Below are 21,193 nucleotides of genomic sequence, written 5' to 3'. Positions count from 1 at the left end.
GTGAATTGTGCTGGTATAAACATTGATGTGGCTGTGTCCCTGTAGTGTGCTGTTTTTAAGTCCTTTAGGTATAGTCCGAGGAGAGGGATAGCTAGGTCAAATGGAGGTTCCATTCCCAATTTTCCAAGAAACCTTCATATTGCTTTCCATATTGGCTGAACCAATTTGCAGTCCTACCAGAAGTAGAGTGTACCTTTTCCCCACATCCTTGCCAACACTTATTGTTGTTTGTATGTATAATAGCTGTCATTCTGTCTGGAGTGAGATGAAATCTTAGAGTGGTTTTCATTTGCATTTCTCTAATTGCTTGTGATGGTGAACATTTTTTCATGTATTTGTTGATTGATTGTACATCATCTTCTGAGAAGTGTCTCTTCAGGTCCTTGGCCCATTTATTGATTGGGTTATTTATTTATTTATTTATTTATTTATTTATTGGTGTTTAGCTTTTTGAGTTCTTTATATACCCTAGATATTAGTGCTCTATTTGATGTGTGAGGGGTAAATATTTGCTCCCAAGATGTAGGCTCTCTATTCACCTCACAGATTGTTTCTTTTGATGAGAAGAAGCTTTTAGTTTGAGTCCATCCCATTTATTAACTCTTTATTTTAATTCTTGCAACACAGGAGTCTTATTAAGGAAGTTGGGGCCTAATCCCACACGATGGAGATTAGGGCCTACTTTTTCTTAGTCTAATAGAATTACTATTATTTTTATAGCCCCCACACTGCTTGCATTACACCTGATAGACAAGTCAGAAATGTAACTGCCATTTAGTACATTGCTTCTGTAGAATAAACCTATCATGAGTACCCCCAAATCACCACCCCAAATGAAACTGACAATGCCAGTCATTTCTAAATCATGCTGTATTTTAGGAATCCATTAGGCTGTTGCTATCTACACTTTACTTTCAATTTGGTGTTTTAATCATGCAGTAGAATCTCAGAGAGACTAAAACAAAGGATATTTTTTTGTGGAAGCTCATTCATTCAACTAATATTTATTATATCCTATCGTGCACCAGACCTTGTGCTAGAAACTTCATTTTTAATGGTGAGCATGTCCCCTGTCCTCCTTGGGTTTAGTCTAATGGAAATAATTACAGGAAAGAGACAGCTACAAAAATCATACTGCTAATAAGTTGTGAAGCTGGGAAGGTCTTGTTGTGTTACTTTAATGAGAATGTTTTATAAGAAAGGGAAGGAGGGTACTATAAGGAAAAGGAAGACAATTGGAAGGGCCAGAATGAACTACTGCCTGTTCAACTAATTTGATCTAGGACCACCACACTTGCCTGGCAAGCATGTACCCTTAAGTGCTACTGCTTTAAAAAGTAAAAGTTTTTTTTTTATTAGTTGTTCAAAACATTACAAAGTTCTTGACATATCATATTTCATACATTTGATTGAAGCGGATTATGAACTCCCATTTTTACCCTATATACATATTGCAGATTTAGATTAATATGGCAGAATTCCCTGTTTTCAAAAGCTCCAAGAAAATGGTTTGAAATATCATGAAATGACAATACAGACATGCTTTAAATTCCATGTTTCAATTTCTCTGACTGCAAATAGGAAGAATACTTATTGGAATAGAAATGAGAATTTCTATTTCCCTTATAGCCTTTGTTTTTTTTTTGGGTGGACTCCGAGTTTTTTTTTATTAAATAATGGACAGTAAAATAAATTGCTTTCATCTCTTGAAAGCCTTCTTTTTTCTTTAATAATTTTGAATTTTTTCCTCCCTTTTGAGTATTCATATAGATGAGCATATTTGAAAAAGTAACCTGAATGGAATAGTAAACATATTTTGTAAAGCAACTGATTGTTACTATGGCAACATTGAATGTGTTTGACATTTAGTCTTTCCATTATTCTCTGTTGCTATAGAAATAAAACCTCAGATTCTGACACCATTTCCAAATTCTATTAAGATACAGCCCTTCTCATCCCTCAGGCAGGAGGAAGGTCCAATACTATTAGTGTACAAGATGCATTAGAATGGTTTCTAGCTCTAAGATACAAATGAGATGAGACACACTTTGCTACACTTTAATCAAACTGAAAAGAAAAAAAATGCTTAAAAAAATAAAAAAAAAAAACAACCGGAGGACAAAAACCCAGAAAGTAGAATAAAAGTAATTATTATTAGAACTCAGTCTTTGTCTTAAATATATAGAAAAACTTTAACTTATGAAATTAAATTTATTGAAATTTAAAATCCAATATTAATGCATAAAGAAGAGGAGAAACTTTTTTTTTTTTTTTTAGTATGGTGGAATAAGTCAAAAGAGAACCCAAAAGTGAGTAATGTAATTACTTGAGGTTTAGATGGGTTTTTGTGTTTAAGAAAATATTTTATGATCTACTCAGTCACTTTCTCACTTATGACTGATAACCAGGATATTCTTACATTATTTTAAAATTATTATATGTAATCCTGTATACATACTTTGGCTACATGTTTTAACAATGGAGAAAATAGAGATTAAAAAGTAAACTGAGGGAGAGAGTAGTAAGAATGCAATGTAGGACTAGAGATGTTACAAAGGAAATTTATTGTTAGTGTAATAGAGTTGGGTTAGTATAGAAGAAAGAACAAAAACACATGAAATGATAAGCAGAAAGATCCTAAAGGAAACAGAGCCAAACATCCTGAGAAGGATGTTTTGTAAGATCAGTGGTTAGTGTTGTATGGTTTGTGGGCATAAGATCAAAGTATTTGGGTTATCAAGAGCTATGTAAGTTGCCAAAGACTTGTGAAGTTCATTCAGCTCTATAGTAACTTTGAAAAAAAACTGCTTCTTGCTGAGGAGAATAGATACATAATGATTAAATAAAGCATAGGGCCTGTAATCAGGCAGTTCCACCACTTCCTTGCTATGTGATTTTAAGTAAGCCTCCAAATTTCTGAGCCTCAGTTTCCTTTTTCATAAATAGTGACATGCATTAAACTCTGCCTCAGTTTCCCTAACTATAAATCTCTTAGAAAAGATATGTGTGCAAAGTACTTAAAGGTGGCTAGAAATTATAAGAATGAAAGGAATTAGGACTGCAAACTGGGCCCATTTTGCTGTATACTTTTGGTCTTTTGCTTCTGAAGTCAGAAATTTTTAATAAACTGAATAATTTGATGGAGAAGAACAAGCTTTTTGAATGACAGAACAAGGTTTAGAAGTAGAATGTGATATAGTGGAGAAAAACAATTGACGCCAGACTGTCTTTGAAACTTAAAAAAAAAAAAAAAAATCTGCCAGCCCTAAGTAGCTAGTATCTCAACAAAATCTAAAGGAAAATAATTGGAAGAATTTCTGTGGAAAACATACTGTTTTTTCATTCAAAGAAAATTTTTTTAGAATCATACAAATTTCTGTTTAAAAGCTTTCAACATCATTTTATAATTTGTTATGGTTTGAAAGTCCCCACCAAATATTGAAATTTAATTCCCATTGTGAAGATAAAGAGGTGAGACCAGGTGTGACCTTCAAGTAATTAGGAGTATTTCATGGATTAATGGATTCATGGGTTAATTGACTATCTTAAGAATAGGTTTGTTATAAAAGCCAGTTTGTTTCTGTTTCTTGGATGTACCCTTTGCAGTATGATGCTTTATGTCACCTTAGGACTCTGAAGAGTACCCTCCAGCAAGAAGGCCTTCATCAGATGTGTACCCTCACCTTGAATTCTCCTTCCATAATTGTATGAAATAAATTTTTCTTCATAAATTATTTAATATTAGTATTAGGGTAGGCCCCAAAAGGCTACAGTTAGGTTCCCTCACCAAGACTTCCTGTGGGCTATTTTATGTTTTAAGTATATAACCAGAAATCGCTTGTTATTGTTAGTCAAGGCCAGAAATACTCTGATTCACTGGGTATACTCAAGGTCATGCCTCCAATATGTAACCTGTTGGCTTTGTGCCCCCTTTGTTTGGCCTGTACATTAAAAAGTGTCAATGTAAAAGACTTAGGGACTAATGGTAAAATGGGGGCAAAATGGAACTGGCTGGGTGCTAAAGCTCGAAGTTGGAGGCTGGAGCCTATGACCACCACTGAATAAAGTATGTCTACTGTCCTAACTGCATCTTGCATCTTCTTCCACCTGCCAGGCTCCAAATCTTGTTTCCTGGGCTACAGCCCCTGCATGAGAGTTAGCATCATGAACAGGAGAGTGTAGCTCAGTGGTAAAGCACCCTTGGGTTCATGGTACCGAAAAGCAAACAAACAAACAAGCAAAAACCCCAAAAGGTATCTGCAGACTAGGAGAAAATATATTCAAAATATATATGTAATTAATAAGGAATTTATACAACTGGATAGCAGAAAAAAAAAAAAAGCACCAAATAACCTAATGGTTATTTAAAATGGGCAAATGACTTTAGTAAATATTTCTTCAAAGGAAATACACAAATGGTCCATAGACATATGAAGAGATGCTACACATTATTAATTATGAGGGAAATGCAAATCAAAATCACAATATATCACTTTATGCCTGCTAGGATAGCTATTGTTTTTTTTTAAAGTAAGTGTTGATAAAAGATGTAGAATAAAGGAAAAGCTTGTACACTATTGTAGAAATATAAATTGGTATAGCCATTATGGAAAACAATATGGCGTTTCCTCCAAAAATTCAAAATAGAACTATCATAGAATTAGCAATTCAGCAATCCTTCCTCTCAATATATAGCCAAAAAATATTGAAATCACAGTCTCAAGAATCAGTAGAATATTTGCATCCCCATGTTTACTGTAGCAGTGTTCACAATTGCCAACATATGGGGAAAAAATCTTAGTATTTATGGATGAATAAATAAATAAACAAACTGTGATACACATACAGAAGAATATTATTCAATCATAAAAATGAAGAAAATTTTGCAATTTGCAATAACATGGATAAATCTGGAGGACTAAGTAAAAACAAGCCAGACAATGAAAGACGAATACTATAGAATCTCACCTATATGTGGAACCTAAAAACTGTTGAACTCATAGAAGCAGAGGGTAGAACAGTAGCTGGAGATTGGGTGGCAGAAATAGGGAAATGTTGGTGACTATAGTTAGTATTGTATTGTTTACTTGAAATTTGCTAACAGAGTATACCTTCTTACTATACACATAAACGCTAATGTGACTGTGTGGTGATGAATGTGTTAATTAGCTGATTGTTGCAACCAGTTCACAATGTATATGTATCTCAAATCATCATAGTGTAGACTTTGAATACATATATTTTTGTCAATTATACCTCAATAAAATTGGAAAATACTAAAATTAATTAAAAAATACTTTTCTTTCCAACTGTGCAAGACATTATAATTTCAACTCATAATATCTTAACAATATTACCAATGAGATATTTCACATTGTAAAATATTCTACATCATGCTAAGTCTTGATATCTTCTATATATCTTATGCTCACAGCATATCTCAATTCAGACACTACTTTTATTTGGTCTGTATTTGATTTTTTAAAAATTATATTTGAAAAGTAGATTCATAAAACTTACATTTCCCAAACATACTTGGAAATCCCTAATAACTGAATTTAATTGTTTTTAAATTAAAGTTAAATACAATTACAATTTAGTTATTCAGTTGGACTAGCCATATATCAAAGACTTATTTGGTCATTACATTTGGGTAGTGCAGTTCTAGAATAAGTGTGTAAGTTTAGGTAAAATCTCTAGCTTGACATTAATATTAACAAAAATCAATTCAGTGAACAAAATATCAAGTTGGTAATGGCGTACTAATATTGGATATTATAGATTACCTTTAATCTCTTTCTGTTGGTTCATACCCACTCAGAGTTGATAAAGCTAGAAGAAATAATGAGGTTATCCAGAAAAGATCCTGTAAATAGCAAGGAGACTGAGGTTAACTGGAGGAAGATTAGACTTCATGATATGAAAGAAAAAATTTCTCAATACTTAACTCCTTCTAGACTTTATCCCTAATACTGAAGGAAATAGATTCAAATGGTGGATAGATTTTGGAAGAGGACAGAGAGAAGGTGCCTGGTCATTATGGAAGTGGATAGTTCTGTTACTTTTTCATCATGTTCAGCCAAAAAGCATCCACCACAACAAAACCAAAAATTATAAAGTAAATGTTTCTGCATTTTCTGAAAACAACAAAACTTTCTTTTGTTCTACTTAGGCAAATGTATAAACATGTTTCTTTGATAAAGTCATAAGTAAAAATCTGTAAGATTATTCACTACATTTTGAAGAGCATATTTCACAAGTGCTTCTTATTTTATGACCTAGAACTCCTCTTGCAATATCCAGAAAGGATTCTCCATTGATCAAGAATGTTCCATCATTTATTTATCAAATCTTCTTTCAGTAATTATTTTCTAGGCAATTTGCTAGGCAAAGAAAGAGTTGTATGAAGAAAGGTACTGGTTGTGATGAGAGCTCTCTTGAGTAGGGTTGCTAGATTTTGTAAATAAAAGTAATTCCAAATCTTGCATGGGACGTACTTATATTAAAACTTAGTTGATATTTATGTAAACTTCAAATTTAACTTAGCATCCTGTCTCATGTGGCAAACCTACATTAGATGAACAACTTGGAAGTGGAGGTACAGTGGTTGGAGAAGAAAGGAAGGCTTCCTTCAGGAAGTAATTTCTAAAGTGAATCCTGGGAATAGTAGAGAAGAGGCAGGGAAGAACCTTTTGGATAGAAATACAGAAATGCAAACTGAGTCCCAAGGCCACTGTAGTGAAGGAACTGCTTTCAGTTCCTTAGTACGCCATTTTACTTCTTTAAGTAAAAACTGGGGTGAGGAATGCTGAGAATATGATGCCTGAGGGAAAAATAGGAGCCTTACCTTTCAGGATTTTGTAAGCCTTTTAAGGAGTTAGCACTTCAAGGTAAGATTAGTGAGATTACATATGCTAACGAACTCTAAGCAACTCATTTTGGCTACCGTTTGAATGGTACCAGTTAGGAAGCTACTGAGATAATTTTGGTGAGAGTGAATTAGGGGCCTGAACAGAGAGGCAGTGGGAAGACAGGTTCACTAGCTCACACCTCAACTGGAGACTGCAGAGAAGGAGACAACTACAAAGAGGAATAGAGAAGAGGGTTGAAACGGAGGAAAACCAGAAGCAGCACGTATTAGGGAAAACACTGAAAAAAAGAGTCGACAAGTCAGTTTTACTTATGTATTTATTTATTTATTTTTGAGTAGTCAAGTAAAAGAAGTGACTAATGGATTTTGCCAAAAGGAAGTCACCAGTGACCTTTGGCAAAGTCAGTCTCAGGGGAATGGTTGACATCAAAGGAAGTCGCAATTGTTTCAGTACATGATGCTGGCCTGGGAAGCCCGTTAGATTCAAGAATGTCAATTCTTCTCTGCCCTTTTAACAGTCGGTCGAGGGTGAAGGACAGGAGTAGAGTTTGGAGATGGAGCGGCCAATTCTCCAATCAGGTGGAACAGCGCGGCAAGCTGATCGCTAGGGACCAATCCTTTCCTAGAGGCCACTTGACTGACAGAGACAAGCACCAAAGACTGAGCGCACAACGGGAGGCGACTCACAAAGGGGCGGATTCCAGGGCACTAACCCGGAACCGGTTTGGGATTCGATTCCCATTGTGAGGCCTGGCCTGAGGCGGGCTCTCGCCCAGAATGGTAGTGCCCTTCGGACCAATGGATGAGCCGCATCTAATGAGCGGCATGTACTCCAGCCAATGGAGGGAGTGAGAAGTTGGTGGGCGGGGAATTAATGAAGCGTCCCTTTTTTACCACCCTTAGAGGCGATCTTGTGGAGGTGCTGCCAGGGTCGCAGGTGAGCAGTACGGTGCGGGAGGAGACAGCGAGGGTGACAGGCTCCACGGACAGTGGGTGTCCTCGCATGGGGGGAGGGTCCCGGCGGGGTCAGCGGCAGGTTGCGTCTCGCCGCTACCAGCCTCTGACCCTGGCTTTGCAGCGTTAGCGGGACTACAACATTTGAAAGAAGTACCTAGCGCGGCTGTCCCTGATGGGAGAGGGTTAGAAGGGCCCAAACCCCTGAAACAAGGCTGCGGAAGTTTCTGAACACCCAAATCGGGACTCCCATTAAATATTCGGAGAAAGGAATCCTTTTCCAAGTTGCCCCGGCTCTCACCAGGTGCAGCCGCATCATGTGGCTGAGTCAGGTGCGCGCCCCCTGTTCCTGGGTGGCCTCGCGGGAATCCTGTCCTGGTTTCTTCATAGGGGGTGTTTACTGAGCAGTCCCGCAGGAGGCGGCAGCTTGGAGCGGGTGAATGATACTTTGGTGACTCTTTTCTAAACTCGTTTACCTACAAGTTTTAAAGAAGAACGTACTATTCGGCAGGGAAGTTAATTTCCTATAAGAACATTGGGGGGCAGGAATCATACTTTAAAGAGGATTGGGGTGGACATTGAGGGAAGTTTTGTAGGTGTATGATACTTTTCTTCTCCAATTGCTTAATGAATTTACCCTTTCATTTTTTTTTTTAACACAGATTTTACTGCCTGATTTTTCTCAGACCTCTTAATTATGTCTTATCATGCAATATAGGAACGGAACTTCATTCTCAATTGTTAGTCCTTGTTAAAAATTGCCTGTTATAATATTGTTTTGGTGGTGCGTCATCTGCATGAGGATTACGTAAGTGAACTGCATATTATTCCTATTTCCTGACAGTAAAGAATGATTGTGAGATGGGATTTCAGGAAAATGACTGTTCTCTGTGATTGTACATTACAGGTCTATAAGTTTTAAAGATTCCAACTATTGAATTCCCTCCTCTGAAGATGGGGATGGCAATCAATTAAAAATGGGATGGCATTTTATGGGATGTTATATTCGGTGTCTAACACATAGTAGGAACTTAATAAATATATATATTTTTTGATGGCAGAAAACCCAAGCTTCCAAAATATAAAGAAGACAGAAAGATATCCATTCCTGAAAACATAGCCTTTATGTGTGTTAGCAAATTTTAACAACACAATATGCACTGAGGCTGGCACTTTTTTTTTTTTAACTTAGAAAATGTCAAGCTTTCATGCAAAGGTTTTTTTCACACAATAAGCCAAGACTGTCAGGAAGTCTAAGATGTGTTCCAATATTGGTTTTGATGAAATAGTTCATTAGCTCAGCATAGATCACTCATGGCTTTGCAGCGTTAGCGGTACTACAACATTTGAAAGAAGTACTTAGCGCACTAAGTAGTACTAAGAAGTACTTACTGTCCCTGAAGGGGCACCACATTAGAAGCTAGAAGTATGGAGATAGAAATTCTTGGGAAAAATATGAAAATGGCAACAACTGTTGTCAATTTTGACAATGACTGTTGTCAAAAAATATATTGACTTGGTGGTAAAAGCACTGCTATTTCTGCTGTTCCAATAAATTTATACCAAATTGATGAAATGATCTCAGATTCTAAGAGCAATAAAACCTGATGGTGGTTATCTGCATAAATTAGGATTCTCTTGACAATTTCAGTCATTGTTTATCATATATTTGTTCTTATAGTTTGTATAGTATTATAGTAATAGTGCCTCCATATAAAAGGTAACCCTGAATTTCAAAAAAATGTGAACTTTCATAGTTATATTTGTCTTGTTCAGTACATTTTCTGATCAAAGTTCAGGGTGTTATTAAACCAACATTAAAGATTAGCTGATATTTGGCCCCGACCTAGTTTCTTAGCTTTAATTCCTGATACCTTCACCTTTTTTCATGTCCCTCATTAGTCTATTCATGTATAAGACCCACATCAAAAGCTAATTCCTTCTCAAAACCCTTTTTGATCCCATCGAAGATTTCTCCTTCTGGATATTCAGGGTATTTTGTTAGTACTTCTTTATTGTACTCTTCATATATTAGCATTAATCTTCAGTAAAGAAACAGTTGCTTACTATGTCCAGTTACTGTACTAAGAGGTAATGATAGTACATATTTCTTGTGGGCTTACTATATCTTTGTCATTATAAACTTCTTAATTGCATTTTCTCTTTTTTTTTTTTATTGGTTGTTCAAAACATTACAAAGCTCATGACATGTCATCTTTCATACATTTGACTCAAGTGGGTTATGAACTCCCATTTTTACCCCAAATACAAATTGCAGAATCACATCGGTTACACATTCACATTTTTACAAAATGGCATATTAGTGACTGTTGTATTCTGCTATCTTTCCTATCCCCTACTATTGCATTTTCTCTTTTAAATCTTAAAACATCATGAGTCTTATTATTATTTCCATTTATAGATGAGGAAACAAGTACAAAAGGTTACTTTGCTTGTCACAGAGCTATTAAGTGGTGGAATTGGCATATAAGCCTATGTAGTCTGTATTCATGACCTTCACTTTGCCAGATTCATTATAATTTTTTATGTGCATTTCATTATGCATCTATGTTTTACTAATTTCACTAGATTGTAAATTATTTGACAACAGGAGTAATATATTTAGCTTTGATTTCCTGTTGCCTTTAATGTAAAATAAGTGACTGTAGTATAGTCTGATAGTAGAAGTATATGGCAAGAACATTGGACTTATGTGAATGAGAACAGAAAAATGCTCTAGAACAGGAGACATTTAAATTGAGTTCTAAAGGATGAGTAGACATTTGCTAGACAAAAGGGCAGACACCATGGGAGTTGGGGAGATGGGCTAGAGAACACAACTGTGATAGTCCTCAAATAAATAGGGATCATGACAGAGCTGTGGTGTCCAGTGTAGTAGTCAGTATCCACACGTTGTTGTTGAGTACTTGAAATATGGCTAGATTTAAAAAGTGAAGTATAAAATACTGACTGGCATTTGAAAAGTATGTAAAATACCTCAGTAATTTCTTAAATTGATTACATGTTGAAAGGATAACATTTAGGATATATTGCGTTAAATAAAATAGAATTCATTTTTACATGTTTCTCTTTACTTTTTTAATGTGGTTACTAGAGGATTTAAATTTATATATAGCTCTTATAATTTCTATTGGACAACACAGTTCTAGAATTTAGAGGAATATTATAACTGGCACTGATTTCATGTGGACTGTGCCTACACGTTTGTTGGAGAAAGTGGGTTGGGGGTTGGTATTAGGGTGATGGTTAAAATTGGAAAAGGTAAATATGATGGTATGTTGGTAAGACTCCATAATGAGTTTATAACAGGAAGAGAGGAGGAGCAAGGTAAACAAACTTAGCTCTTAAGTGCAGTAGAAAGCCTTTGAAAGGCTTTTAGGGACTCTACATATTTGATAAATGAAGCAGTATTTCTTAATTATTCAGTCTGATAATGGATATTTCAGATTTATATTCTTAAGTTAGTCATAATATTTTCTAATAAAGATATGGGTGTCTAAAGACATTCTTCTTATAAGAATGCTTTATTCTCAGAAGAGTAGTCTTTTTCTTAAGTCTAAATTGACTTACCTGTATTGGTTGAAGTGTTTCCAATAAATAGAGGTGTGAATTGGTTCTTATGATTCGGAGACATTCTTCTGGCTTCTGACATAACATTATGTCAGTCATTCCCCCCACCCCTCAAATAAACTGACTTTTTCTACCTTGTAAGTCTTTTGTGGTAGGTGAGTTTTTACTCAATGATCTCTGAAAAGAAATTTCTTAGCAGTAATAGCATTTGTACTCCTTGCTTTTCTGTATATGTTTGAACAAGTAGGTTTTTAACACTGATTGTCTAAGCAGGATTGTTCTCAGTTTTGTCTGCCAATGAATATTACCTAGAGATCTCTTTAAATTCTTAATGCCTGCCTCTATTGCAAAAAATTGTTTTATATGGTCAGAGATGGGGATTGGTCATAGATACTTTGAAAAACTCCTTAGGTGATTGATTGTGTGTGTATGTGTGTGTGTGTGTGTGTGCGCGGGCATGTGCCCATTTGCTACTAGGTAAATGGATGTGGCTAGTACAAAGTAAGTTGTACCTGTAACTATTAAATTCATACTGGATTTTAGAAACAGTGAAAAAACAAGAATGGAAATGGAAATATTACTCAGTAATTTTGTATTGATTACATAATACAATGATAATATATTGAATATATGGTGTTAAATAAAATTTGTTAAAATCAATTGTACCTCTTTGTTTTATTTTTACTGTAGCTACTAGGAAATTTTAAATTATATGCATGGCTCACATATTTTATTGGTTACTATAAAGAGAGGAGGAGCAAGGTAAGCAAACTTAGCTCTTAAGTGCAAACTTAGCTCTTAACTTAGTTAAGTTGTAGTCCTAGGACCAACAGTATCACATGCTATTATAAACATATATGATTTTTCTGGAAAGAATCTTAAGAAATTATTAGTTACATTGCTGGTAGGGAGACTTTAACTTCATTTTGTACCATTACTTAGATTTTTTAAACATATATGCATATTTTTACTTTTTGTATCAATAAATTTGTAAGATATATATTTGTGAGACTTAAAATATCTAATTTTCTATAATAAAAATCCCTCATAAGTAGATTTTTAACATAATTTTAATCTCCTCATAGTAAAATATGCCATGGGCTAACAAACAGTCACATGGTTAAAGCAGTGATGACTTATACACATGATCCTTAGAGCCAGTAATGGTGGTGGACAGAGTTGGTGAGCTTGCTGTCTAGCACAGCATGTTTTGCCTCTGTGAATATGTGCACAAATGAACATGTATATATACATTTCCTTTCCCACTTTTGTTGACTTGTATTAACTATAGTATCCATACAGGGATGACGATATGCTAATGCTGTGTCTATAATAATATGACATGGTGCATATAGTTCATCATGCAACATAGTATTTGGTTTATTCATGCAGTACCCTACTGATGAATGTTTTTACTTTTACCTTAAAAATGTAATAGTTCAAGAAACTATTTAAATACTCTGAAACAGTCTGTATCTTTTAGAAACAAAAAGTCATTCTTCTTACCACATTTTAGATAATTTAATATGGAATTGGATGTCACTTTAGCTCTCTGTTCTATTTTTAGGACATCTAACCTCTGATCCCATTTTTCAAAATGTCTTTTATAACCTGCTTATACTCAGTAGATACCCCTAGGAAGCAAGGTAGTCTGTTTGCTGAAAAAAAATTTCAGAATTTTTTTAGCCTATTAACTGTTAAATTCTTTGGCATGGTTATGAGGTGAGTAGTTTAGTACCTAATGTCTTCACTAACTGATTCTTGCCTATATTGACTTAGATTGCCTTCTTCCCTTAATATTATGCTTTTTGTACCCGTGGAAATTTCAGTTTTTCTTTCTTACCTTCTTTCATTTATTTTCTGTTTTTTTTTTTCTTTTCCCATCTGCTGAGCACGTTCTTTTAATTTTATATTTTTTACATCCTCCTAATTGTTAGGCATACTACCATGTATTGAAGATACTGTCTTTGGAGCAGGTAGACTACCCTCTTCCAGGTCCTCAGTGGTGGGACAAATGATGAAAAAAGGAAAAGGCCAAGTTTGACTTCAGTAATTCCTTTGAGTTATCTTTCAACTTAGTGTACCAAGAAGCAGCAAACTGAGGCTGGGTTAGTGATGTATGTCAGTTTGCTTCATTTCTTTTATTGTGCACTGTAAACATGGTACCTCATGAGCATTTTCAGTCTCCTCTAGAGGAAAGCTGAATACTTACCCATCCTATTAGATAGCTTAAATTGAAAAAGGAATGTTAGGCTTGTTAGGCCTGAGTGCTAGTTAAATATGATTCTCTAAAACTATTTTCTAAAATGTTCACTAAATTTGCTTGGGATCTAATGTTAAAACATACCATTTCCATTTCTTTCATCTTATTAGTGGATATTATTTGATATGTGCAAATATTGTAGCCATAGTGTTCTAAAACTGATATTTTGGCTGATTTTTAGCTCCCAGCATGACACCTGTGAAAATAGAGTTGAGATGTACACATTTGGCATTTGTGAGCTTTCATGAGTAGGCTCCATAATATCACATATATATATTATAAAGCATATTAATAAAGAACCATAGACCTCCCATTCAGCTTACCTGGAACAATACCAATATTGTGACCTCTGTTTCATTTTGTCTTTGATGTAATAAAGTTTAAAAGCTTTTAATAGTGCTTAATATGCCAGTAACTGTTCTCCATATTTTACTAAATCTTTTTTTTTTTTTTTGCTTGTATTGTCTCTGAAACAACATTATCATCATTATTTTCCAAATAAAATTGCATACAAAGAGCTTAAAGGCCCCCCACCTACGAAGTGGTAGATCTAAATCTAATCCCTGGATTCTGACTCCAGAATTTGTGTTTATAACAACTATAAATACTGTCTTTTTTAATGATGTTTTAATTTATTAGTATATTTTCTTATATTCTTTTGACAAAAGGCTTAGATTTGACTGAAAGGCTAGCATATACGTAGAATAATATTAAGCATGCTGTCACTGATTATATTCCAATTTAATGGATTTTAATTTATCAGTAAATGTCTTTGAGAAATTCTGTTTCAGACATAGTTTGCTTGCAGTCCTGTTTTAGTTTTTATATACTTTGCTCTTTTTTGTGTTTGTGGAATTGACAGTTGATTTTTTTTTGAGAGTACATTTTCTGCTGTTTAGAATTTTTCATTCTCTCTGACCTCTATTTCAACAGCAAGTGGCCATTCAGGAAATGATTATTTCACATGAGTGAGTAGAAACAAAAAGATAGGGTGTTTGGCATATATTTGGTGATTTTTCTAGATACACACAAAGCCTGTGGAACAAAGATTACCGGAAACTAGAAAAGATAAAATATGAATAAAAGTTTGATGAAATGGAAATAAATGCTGTCTTGGTAAAGTTTAAGAATGAGGAATTAGCAACCACTTTTAACTGTAAAAGAGTATTCAAACAGTAAAAGAAAAGATTTTTGTGTATTTTTAAAATTTAACCTTATTTGTTTAAAATGCTTTAGTAGAAGGTACTATTTCCATTATGAATTAGTAGAGAAATATTTTTCACATCAATAAAAATTTAAAACTGGTAGTCATGAAAGTGTTTGAGAAAAACCAGGTTAAAAGGTAAACTGAGATATAATAAAATTTTTTAAAGTTTATTTGAGGAAACAGTGGTTTATAGATTGGGCAGCTCCAAACTAGGAGTGTTTCAGTGATTCTGCAGAGGAAGTGCCAGGAGAAGGCTTTTATAGAATGAACATGGAAGTAAAGCAATGAAAATATTTGATTCATTACATTTATATGGTTGCCTCCATCATTCTATAACCATAAGTTGGCTGCTTCTGATTGGTTGGCCTTAGTTTTTTTTTGTTTTGTTTTGTTTTTTGTTTTTAATGTGGCATTTACAAGAAGTAGCCCAAGTATTTCACTTATATTTGCAAATCAAAGGAAGGTCACTTAGGAGATCTAACTGATTACTTTGTTCAGGGATTCTTCAGGCCTTCTCTCCATTTTTATTTACTTTAATACATGACAGGGAAAACGTAACTGGTTGAAGTTTGGAGTTTTTCTGCTTATATATGGAATTTATCTGGACATTCCACATAGATAGGAATCTGTTCCTTTTGAAAATCTGCTAAGTGGTATCTCAGAATTCATCAGCAACACATTTCTGATTTAGCTGTCACAAGCTGATAATTAAGTTGAAGTAGATGTGACACAGAGAACTCGGATATAAATCCTGTCATTTAAGTAGCTGTGTGCAAATTAACCTTTCAATTTTGTTTTAAAAATAGAAATAACTGGTATCTTTAATACAGTGCTGTGGTGGGGACTAAATGACAGGATTTGGAACTTTATGAGTATTTGGTATTTTTTCTTCATAATGTCAGGAAAGGTTTATAGTCAGGCAGTGAGAGAGTTGGAAAGGTCTTTAGCAATCTCATTCCATCCTCTCATTATGTCGGCTGTATTCTATGGCAGTATTCGTTGAGTGAATTTGAAGTCAGAAATATAGTTTTATAAGTATTGCTTGTTCTTTCAGTCATTGTTTTCCTTTACATACTTTTAAAAATCAAATAAGAGATTTTCTAACCTTTATTCCTCTCTCTTTTTTTTTTTTCAGTTAAACCAATATTTATAAAGCAGTATGTGCTACATTATACAAGGCACTTGAACCTTTTTAGTAGATGGTTTCATTTTCTGCCTCTAGGAAAAAAAGTGAATTCCTGACTCAAGTCTGAATATCTGTCCCAATCTTCTTAATGTACCTTCCCACAATGCAAAGTCTGGATAGCAGAAAAACATTTCCTAGGTCCATTACAATGAGGATTTTGATATACTTTATATTCATTCCACCAACCAATTACTCTTATATCAGACTTGGAATCAAGGTAGGCAAGAGAGCCAGATGTGTGAAACACCCATTTTACTGATTGATATATAGGTCTTGTTCAGAGATTCTCAAACTTCAGCATGTATTGCAGTCTTCTAGAGGGCTTATTAAAACACATTTGCTGGGTCCTACCCCTAGAGTTCCATATTCAGTTAGTCTAATGTGGGGCTAGAAAAGTTGACCTTTTTCAGAAGTTTCAGATACTCTCTTGGATGATACTATAGCATAAACGTCATCTGGAAATTGGAGAAACATTCTGTTTTAGATCTTAAGTGCTTGAATGAGGATTCTTTTTCCTTCAGAATTTATATTGAAATTTTGCCACATGACTATTTTAAAAATTATTTCACAGAGACTGAAAGTATACCTAGTTACTTGCTAAATCACAATGTTTAAACTCTACAATAAAAAGTGGCCAGAATGTTATAAAGTATTGCTGAGAAATTCTCCGAAGAAAATAAATATACCATTCAACCTGGTTTTATTTCATGTTAGATGTTGGGGGTGGGTTGAGGGAATGGGGAGGTCATAGTATGCATTGAGGGACAGAATTAGAGTGGTAAACTAAGAATTGTACCCTAGATCCCCAAAGATTTAGAAATTTAAATTTTTGGTTTTTCTTTTAATCAACAATGTTGTTCTTTTCTGATTAATAGGTGGGATGGCTGAGGAAAAATCTTTACCATTTTTATATTACCCCTTTAATTTGTTGTATCCTTATGTTTTCATTAAGGAAATTTTATTCTCAGTTTACAGATTCTAAAAGTGAGTTTTAATTTTTGAAGTGGTAAAATGTGGATAATTCTTATTTTTTTGAACAGACATTGTCTCAAACCAGTTTCTGAGTTTTATTCATTTTACAGCTTAGACTTTCAGTTTTCCTATTTTCAGTATTCCAAATGGCCCTTTTAACAGATCACCTTATTCATTCAGTGTATATTTGTGTTGTGCTTGCCATATGCCAGAAACTAAGGCCTGAGAAAGTGATGGTGAGCAGAAATATCTTTGTCCTCAAACTTATGAAGTGGGAAAGAGAGTCTCTGAGCCATATTTTAGCAAAAGTACAAAAGTTAAACAAAAGTAGAATAGACTTTATGCTGTTTGACTTACCAAGAAAAGCTTCAATGAAAACATGTTTAATTTGGGGGCTGAAGCATGAGGAATTGAGTAGGCCAAGAAGGAAGCAGTCCATTTTCTAGGCAGAGGGAACAGTGTGTTGACAAAGGCTTTGAAGCAGGGAAAGAACTTGAAAGGAATAGATGACTGAAAAGTCCTGTGTAGTTGGAGACTACAGGTTGATTTAAAGAGAGAAGGAGCTAGAACAGTAGGAAGTGTGTCAAGAGTGCAGCTGGTGAGCAGCCATTGTAGCATTCCAGGTGAGAAGATGGCAGCTGGGATCATGGTAGTATTGGCAAAGATAGAGAAGTAGGCAATTTTAAGCCATAGAATGTTGTAGGTTTTTGTTTCTTTTTAAATTAATGTGGCTTATTGGGGTTAACAGAAGTTGAAGTTTGATCGATTAATTTTACTTTTCTTTTTCCCTTTAGGAATTATTATCCAGCCTGCCTCTACTACTAGATGAGTAGAAAATTGAGTGATTTAAACTAAGTTGCCAACAAGGGTTTGTCCTTGATTCATGTGCTTTGCAGCACTCTTCAAGTTCTTTTCACATTTTCTGTAAAAACTCCATTTAATTAGAAAAAAAATGAAGCAGTTAAAAAGAAAAAGGAAAAGCAATTTTAGTGTTCAAGAAACTCAGACCCTTTTGAAAGAAATTACCAAAAGGAAAGAAGTCATCTTTTCCAAGCAGCTCAATACAACAATAAACGTGATGAAGCGAATGGCTTGGGAGGAGATAGCACAGTGTGTGAATGCTGTAGGAGAAGGAGAACAGAGGACAGGGACAGAAGTGAAAAGAAGGTACCTTGACTGGCGAGCACTTATGAAGAGAAAGAGGATGAAAGCGAACATTAAGCTGGTTGGATCGGGGTTTCCACTTCCCACATCTGATTTAGATGACTCTCTTACTGAAGAGATAGATGAAAAGATTGGATTCCGAAATGATCCAAATTTTGATTGGCAAAATGTGGCAGATTTCAGGGATGCAGGTGGATCCTTAACCGAGGTCAAAGTGGAAGAAGAAGAAAGGGACCCCCAGAGTCCTGAAGTAAGTATTAGCTGTGACATTTTATGCCTGTGTGTATGTATGTATAAATATATAATTCTTGATTGTTTCAGTAATATCTGGCAATTCAATGTAAAAGGTTTTCACAATTCAAATTAAATGGTTTTATGTGTTTAAACAATACAGAAGGTCTTTTAAGAGCAATTTGAACAAATTGGCAACTATGAAGTAGAAATAACATTGAAAATGATTTTCTCTTTTCTCAGTTTGAGATTGAGGAGGAGGAGGAAATGCTGTCATCTGTCATACCAGATTCCAGGAGGGAAAATGAACTTCCTGACTTCCCCCACATTGATGAGTTTTTCACCCTTAACTCAACACCATCCAGGTCTGCATATGATGAGCCCCACTTGCTTGTAAACATAGAGAAACAGAAACTAGAGTTGGAAAAGCGGCGACTAGATATTGAGGCGGAAAGGCTGCAGGTGGAAAAGGAGCGCCTACAGATAGAGAAGGAGAGGTTGCGCCATTTAGACATGGAGCATGAGCGGCTGCAGCTAGAGAAGGAGCGGCTGCAGATTGAGAGAGAGAAATTGAGGTTACAGATAGTCAATTCTGAGAAACCATCTCTGGAAAATGAACTTGGCCAAGGAGAAAAGTCCATGCTTCAGCCACAGGACATAGAAACAGAGAAGTTAAAACTTGAGCGAGAACGCTTGCAGCTGGAAAAAGATAGGCTGCAGTTTTTGAAGTTTGAATCTGAGAAGCTACAGATTGAAAAGGAACGCCTACAAGTGGAGAAAGAGAGACTTAGAATTCAGAAGGAAGGACACTTGCAGTGATTTCTTTAGGTGGCCATTTAGTGACTGTTAGTAGACTAGGTTTTTCTCATACCAGGTGATATAAAGGTGATTTCTGGATTAGCTTTTTTTTTTTTTTTTAAATTACCTAATGCCAGTGTTTTCAGTAGGAAAAAGATAGATACGTGTGGGTGATTATATGCTTGAATAGTATATTATATAAAAATCTCTGTGCCCTAGTATAAACACAATAGCAGAAATTATTGTGCTAGACTCTTCACATTAGTAATATTATATAGAGTCTTGTATTATCTGTGCACTCAGAGTTTACAATTATGTCTGTTAAATTCTAACCCAGTGGTTCTAAACTAGGGCTGATTTTGGCCCCCAGAAGACATTTGACAATGTCTGGAGACATTTTTGTCAAAACCGGTATGGGATGGCAAGTTGCTACACCAGCTAATATGTAAAGCCCAGGGATCCTGCTGAACATCTATAATGCATAAGGTGCACAGTTAAGAATTTGCAAACCCAAAATGTCATTCATGCCAGGTTTAAAAAACCATATCCTAGCCCAACTAAGCCCCTCTGTAATGTTTTAGAATATTAAAAACCTCAAATTATGTAGGTAGATACTTAAATTGCCAAAAACTTTGAACTATGAAACATGACTGTAGTATATTGAATATAGGAAGTGATGAAGATTATAGGTATTTTATCTCCATGTTTTCATCTATAATAGCCTGATATTCAGAAAACGACAGGGAACTCAGAGATTGTCTAAAATTGGCCACTTTGAAACAAAGTTCATTCGTCTATTGATGCTTTAGAAGCAACATACAACTTGAAAACTTTGGTTCCCTTTCCTCTTTGAATCTGTTGTCTCAGTTTGAATATAAAAATTGTCATTTTAATCATGTACTGAAGTGTTATGTAAGAGAATGATAGAAGCTAGTAAAAATGTTACCAGTGTAAAAGTGGTACCAAACAGTCTGTGAGCTTGGACCCAGAACATGGTTGCTTGACTTTTAAATAAAGACTGTTTGGGAGTAGGAAGTGGGGAGAATTTCATGTGTATCAAATAATGATGATGATGTTAAAATAATGAAATAATGATAATAGCTGAGTGTTATTGGTGGGGAAAGCACTAACACAAAATTTGACCTAACCTGTACAACATTCGTGAGAATAGTGCTGTTATTCCTGAATCTGAAGCTCATAGAAGTCACAGTGAGCAAATGACTGTTTTTTGTTTTTGTTTTTTTTACATTGTAGAATGTTTTGTCTTTGCCCCCTCTGCGAGAAGCAAAGTTTGTACCCTCAGTCTCTTTGCTGCTCTGAGGCAAAGAGCTTGCTTAACCTGGTAATTTGCCTTCAGTTTCCTGAAGGTACTTTTTCCACAGTCAAGATGAGGCTGATATACACTGAAGTTGAAAATGGCTGCACAAGTTCACTTTGTGTTTTCTGATTTCCAGGGCTGATATGTAGCTTTAATACATACTCTTCTATTGGCATACTACCTTGATTCTGTGTTTGCTTCTTATTAAGAACAGCTTGAAATCATGTTGACATTGAGTATGGGTATGCAAGAGAAAAATATACTTCTGCTTACTTACCCTGATTTGAAATAGTGTTATTTTTCTATAACTATAATAAATGCTTCTACCATAGAAATAAATTTGCCTATCTATTTGTCTGAAAGTTTATCATTTCAAGTGATGCTCAGTGCTCATGGGTAGTGGTTAACAAGCTTGGGAGAGATCCCTATCATGGTGAATGGGGGCAAGAGCCTAACATTCATGCTAGGCTTGGAGCTATGTGTCACATAATTATCTCTTTGCCCCTCAAAACAACCCTTAAGCTAAGTCATGTTATCTTCATTTTTATAAGAAAAGAAATAAACTTCCTAGATTCAATTAACTAAATGCCTAAAAATTATATGCCAATACGGACCCAAAAATTTAGCATAAGATCTCC

At 34.9% G+C, this 21,193-nt stretch overlaps 1 protein-coding gene across 10 annotated transcripts; it reads left to right on the top strand.

Moving 5' to 3' along the window:
• The first annotated feature begins 7,739 nt into the window (after positions 1 to 7,739).
• Positions 7,740 to 20,894, top strand: Msantd4 (Myb/SANT DNA binding domain containing 4 with coiled-coils). Of its 10 annotated transcripts, XM_071616660.1 has the most exons (5): positions 7,793 to 7,808; positions 8,130 to 8,261; positions 8,488 to 8,633; positions 17,839 to 18,458; positions 18,683 to 20,894. In XM_071616660.1, exons 4-5 carry the CDS (start codon positions 17,997 to 17,999, stop codon positions 19,256 to 19,258), a joined length of 1,038 nt encoding a protein of 345 aa, XP_071472761.1. In that variant the 5' UTR covers positions 7,793 to 7,808; positions 8,130 to 8,261; positions 8,488 to 8,633; positions 17,839 to 17,996; the 3' UTR covers positions 19,259 to 20,894. The 10 variants fall into 10 exon arrangements, with proteins under 10 accessions (XP_071472759.1, XP_071472765.1, XP_071472763.1 ...); XM_071616658.1 differs by lacking the exon at positions 8,130 to 8,261 and having other exon boundaries at positions 7,740 to 7,808; XM_071616662.1 differs by lacking the exon at positions 8,130 to 8,261 and having other exon boundaries at positions 7,790 to 7,808; positions 8,544 to 8,633.
• The last annotated feature ends 299 nt before the right edge of the window (positions 20,895 to 21,193 follow it).

Source organism: Marmota flaviventris, chromosome 9, assembly GCF_047511675.1.
Source record: "Marmota flaviventris isolate mMarFla1 chromosome 9, mMarFla1.hap1, whole genome shotgun sequence".
In the NCBI taxonomy this organism is placed as follows: domain Eukaryota; kingdom Metazoa; phylum Chordata; class Mammalia; order Rodentia; family Sciuridae; genus Marmota; species Marmota flaviventris.
The sequence above is the reverse complement of the archived record's forward strand: the minus strand, read 5'-3'. Positions and strand labels throughout refer to the sequence as shown.

Bases quoted from the DNA above. Each gene is read 5' to 3' on its own strand.
- Msantd4 (XM_071616658.1), top strand. From the start codon at position 17,997: ATGAAGCAGTTAAAAAGAAAAAGGAAAAGCAATTTTAGTGTTCAAGAA. The intron at 18,459-18,682 runs GTAAGTATTAGC...CTCTTTTCTCAG, and splicing joins GGGACCCCCAGAGTCCTGAA to TTTGAGATTGAGGAGGAGGA.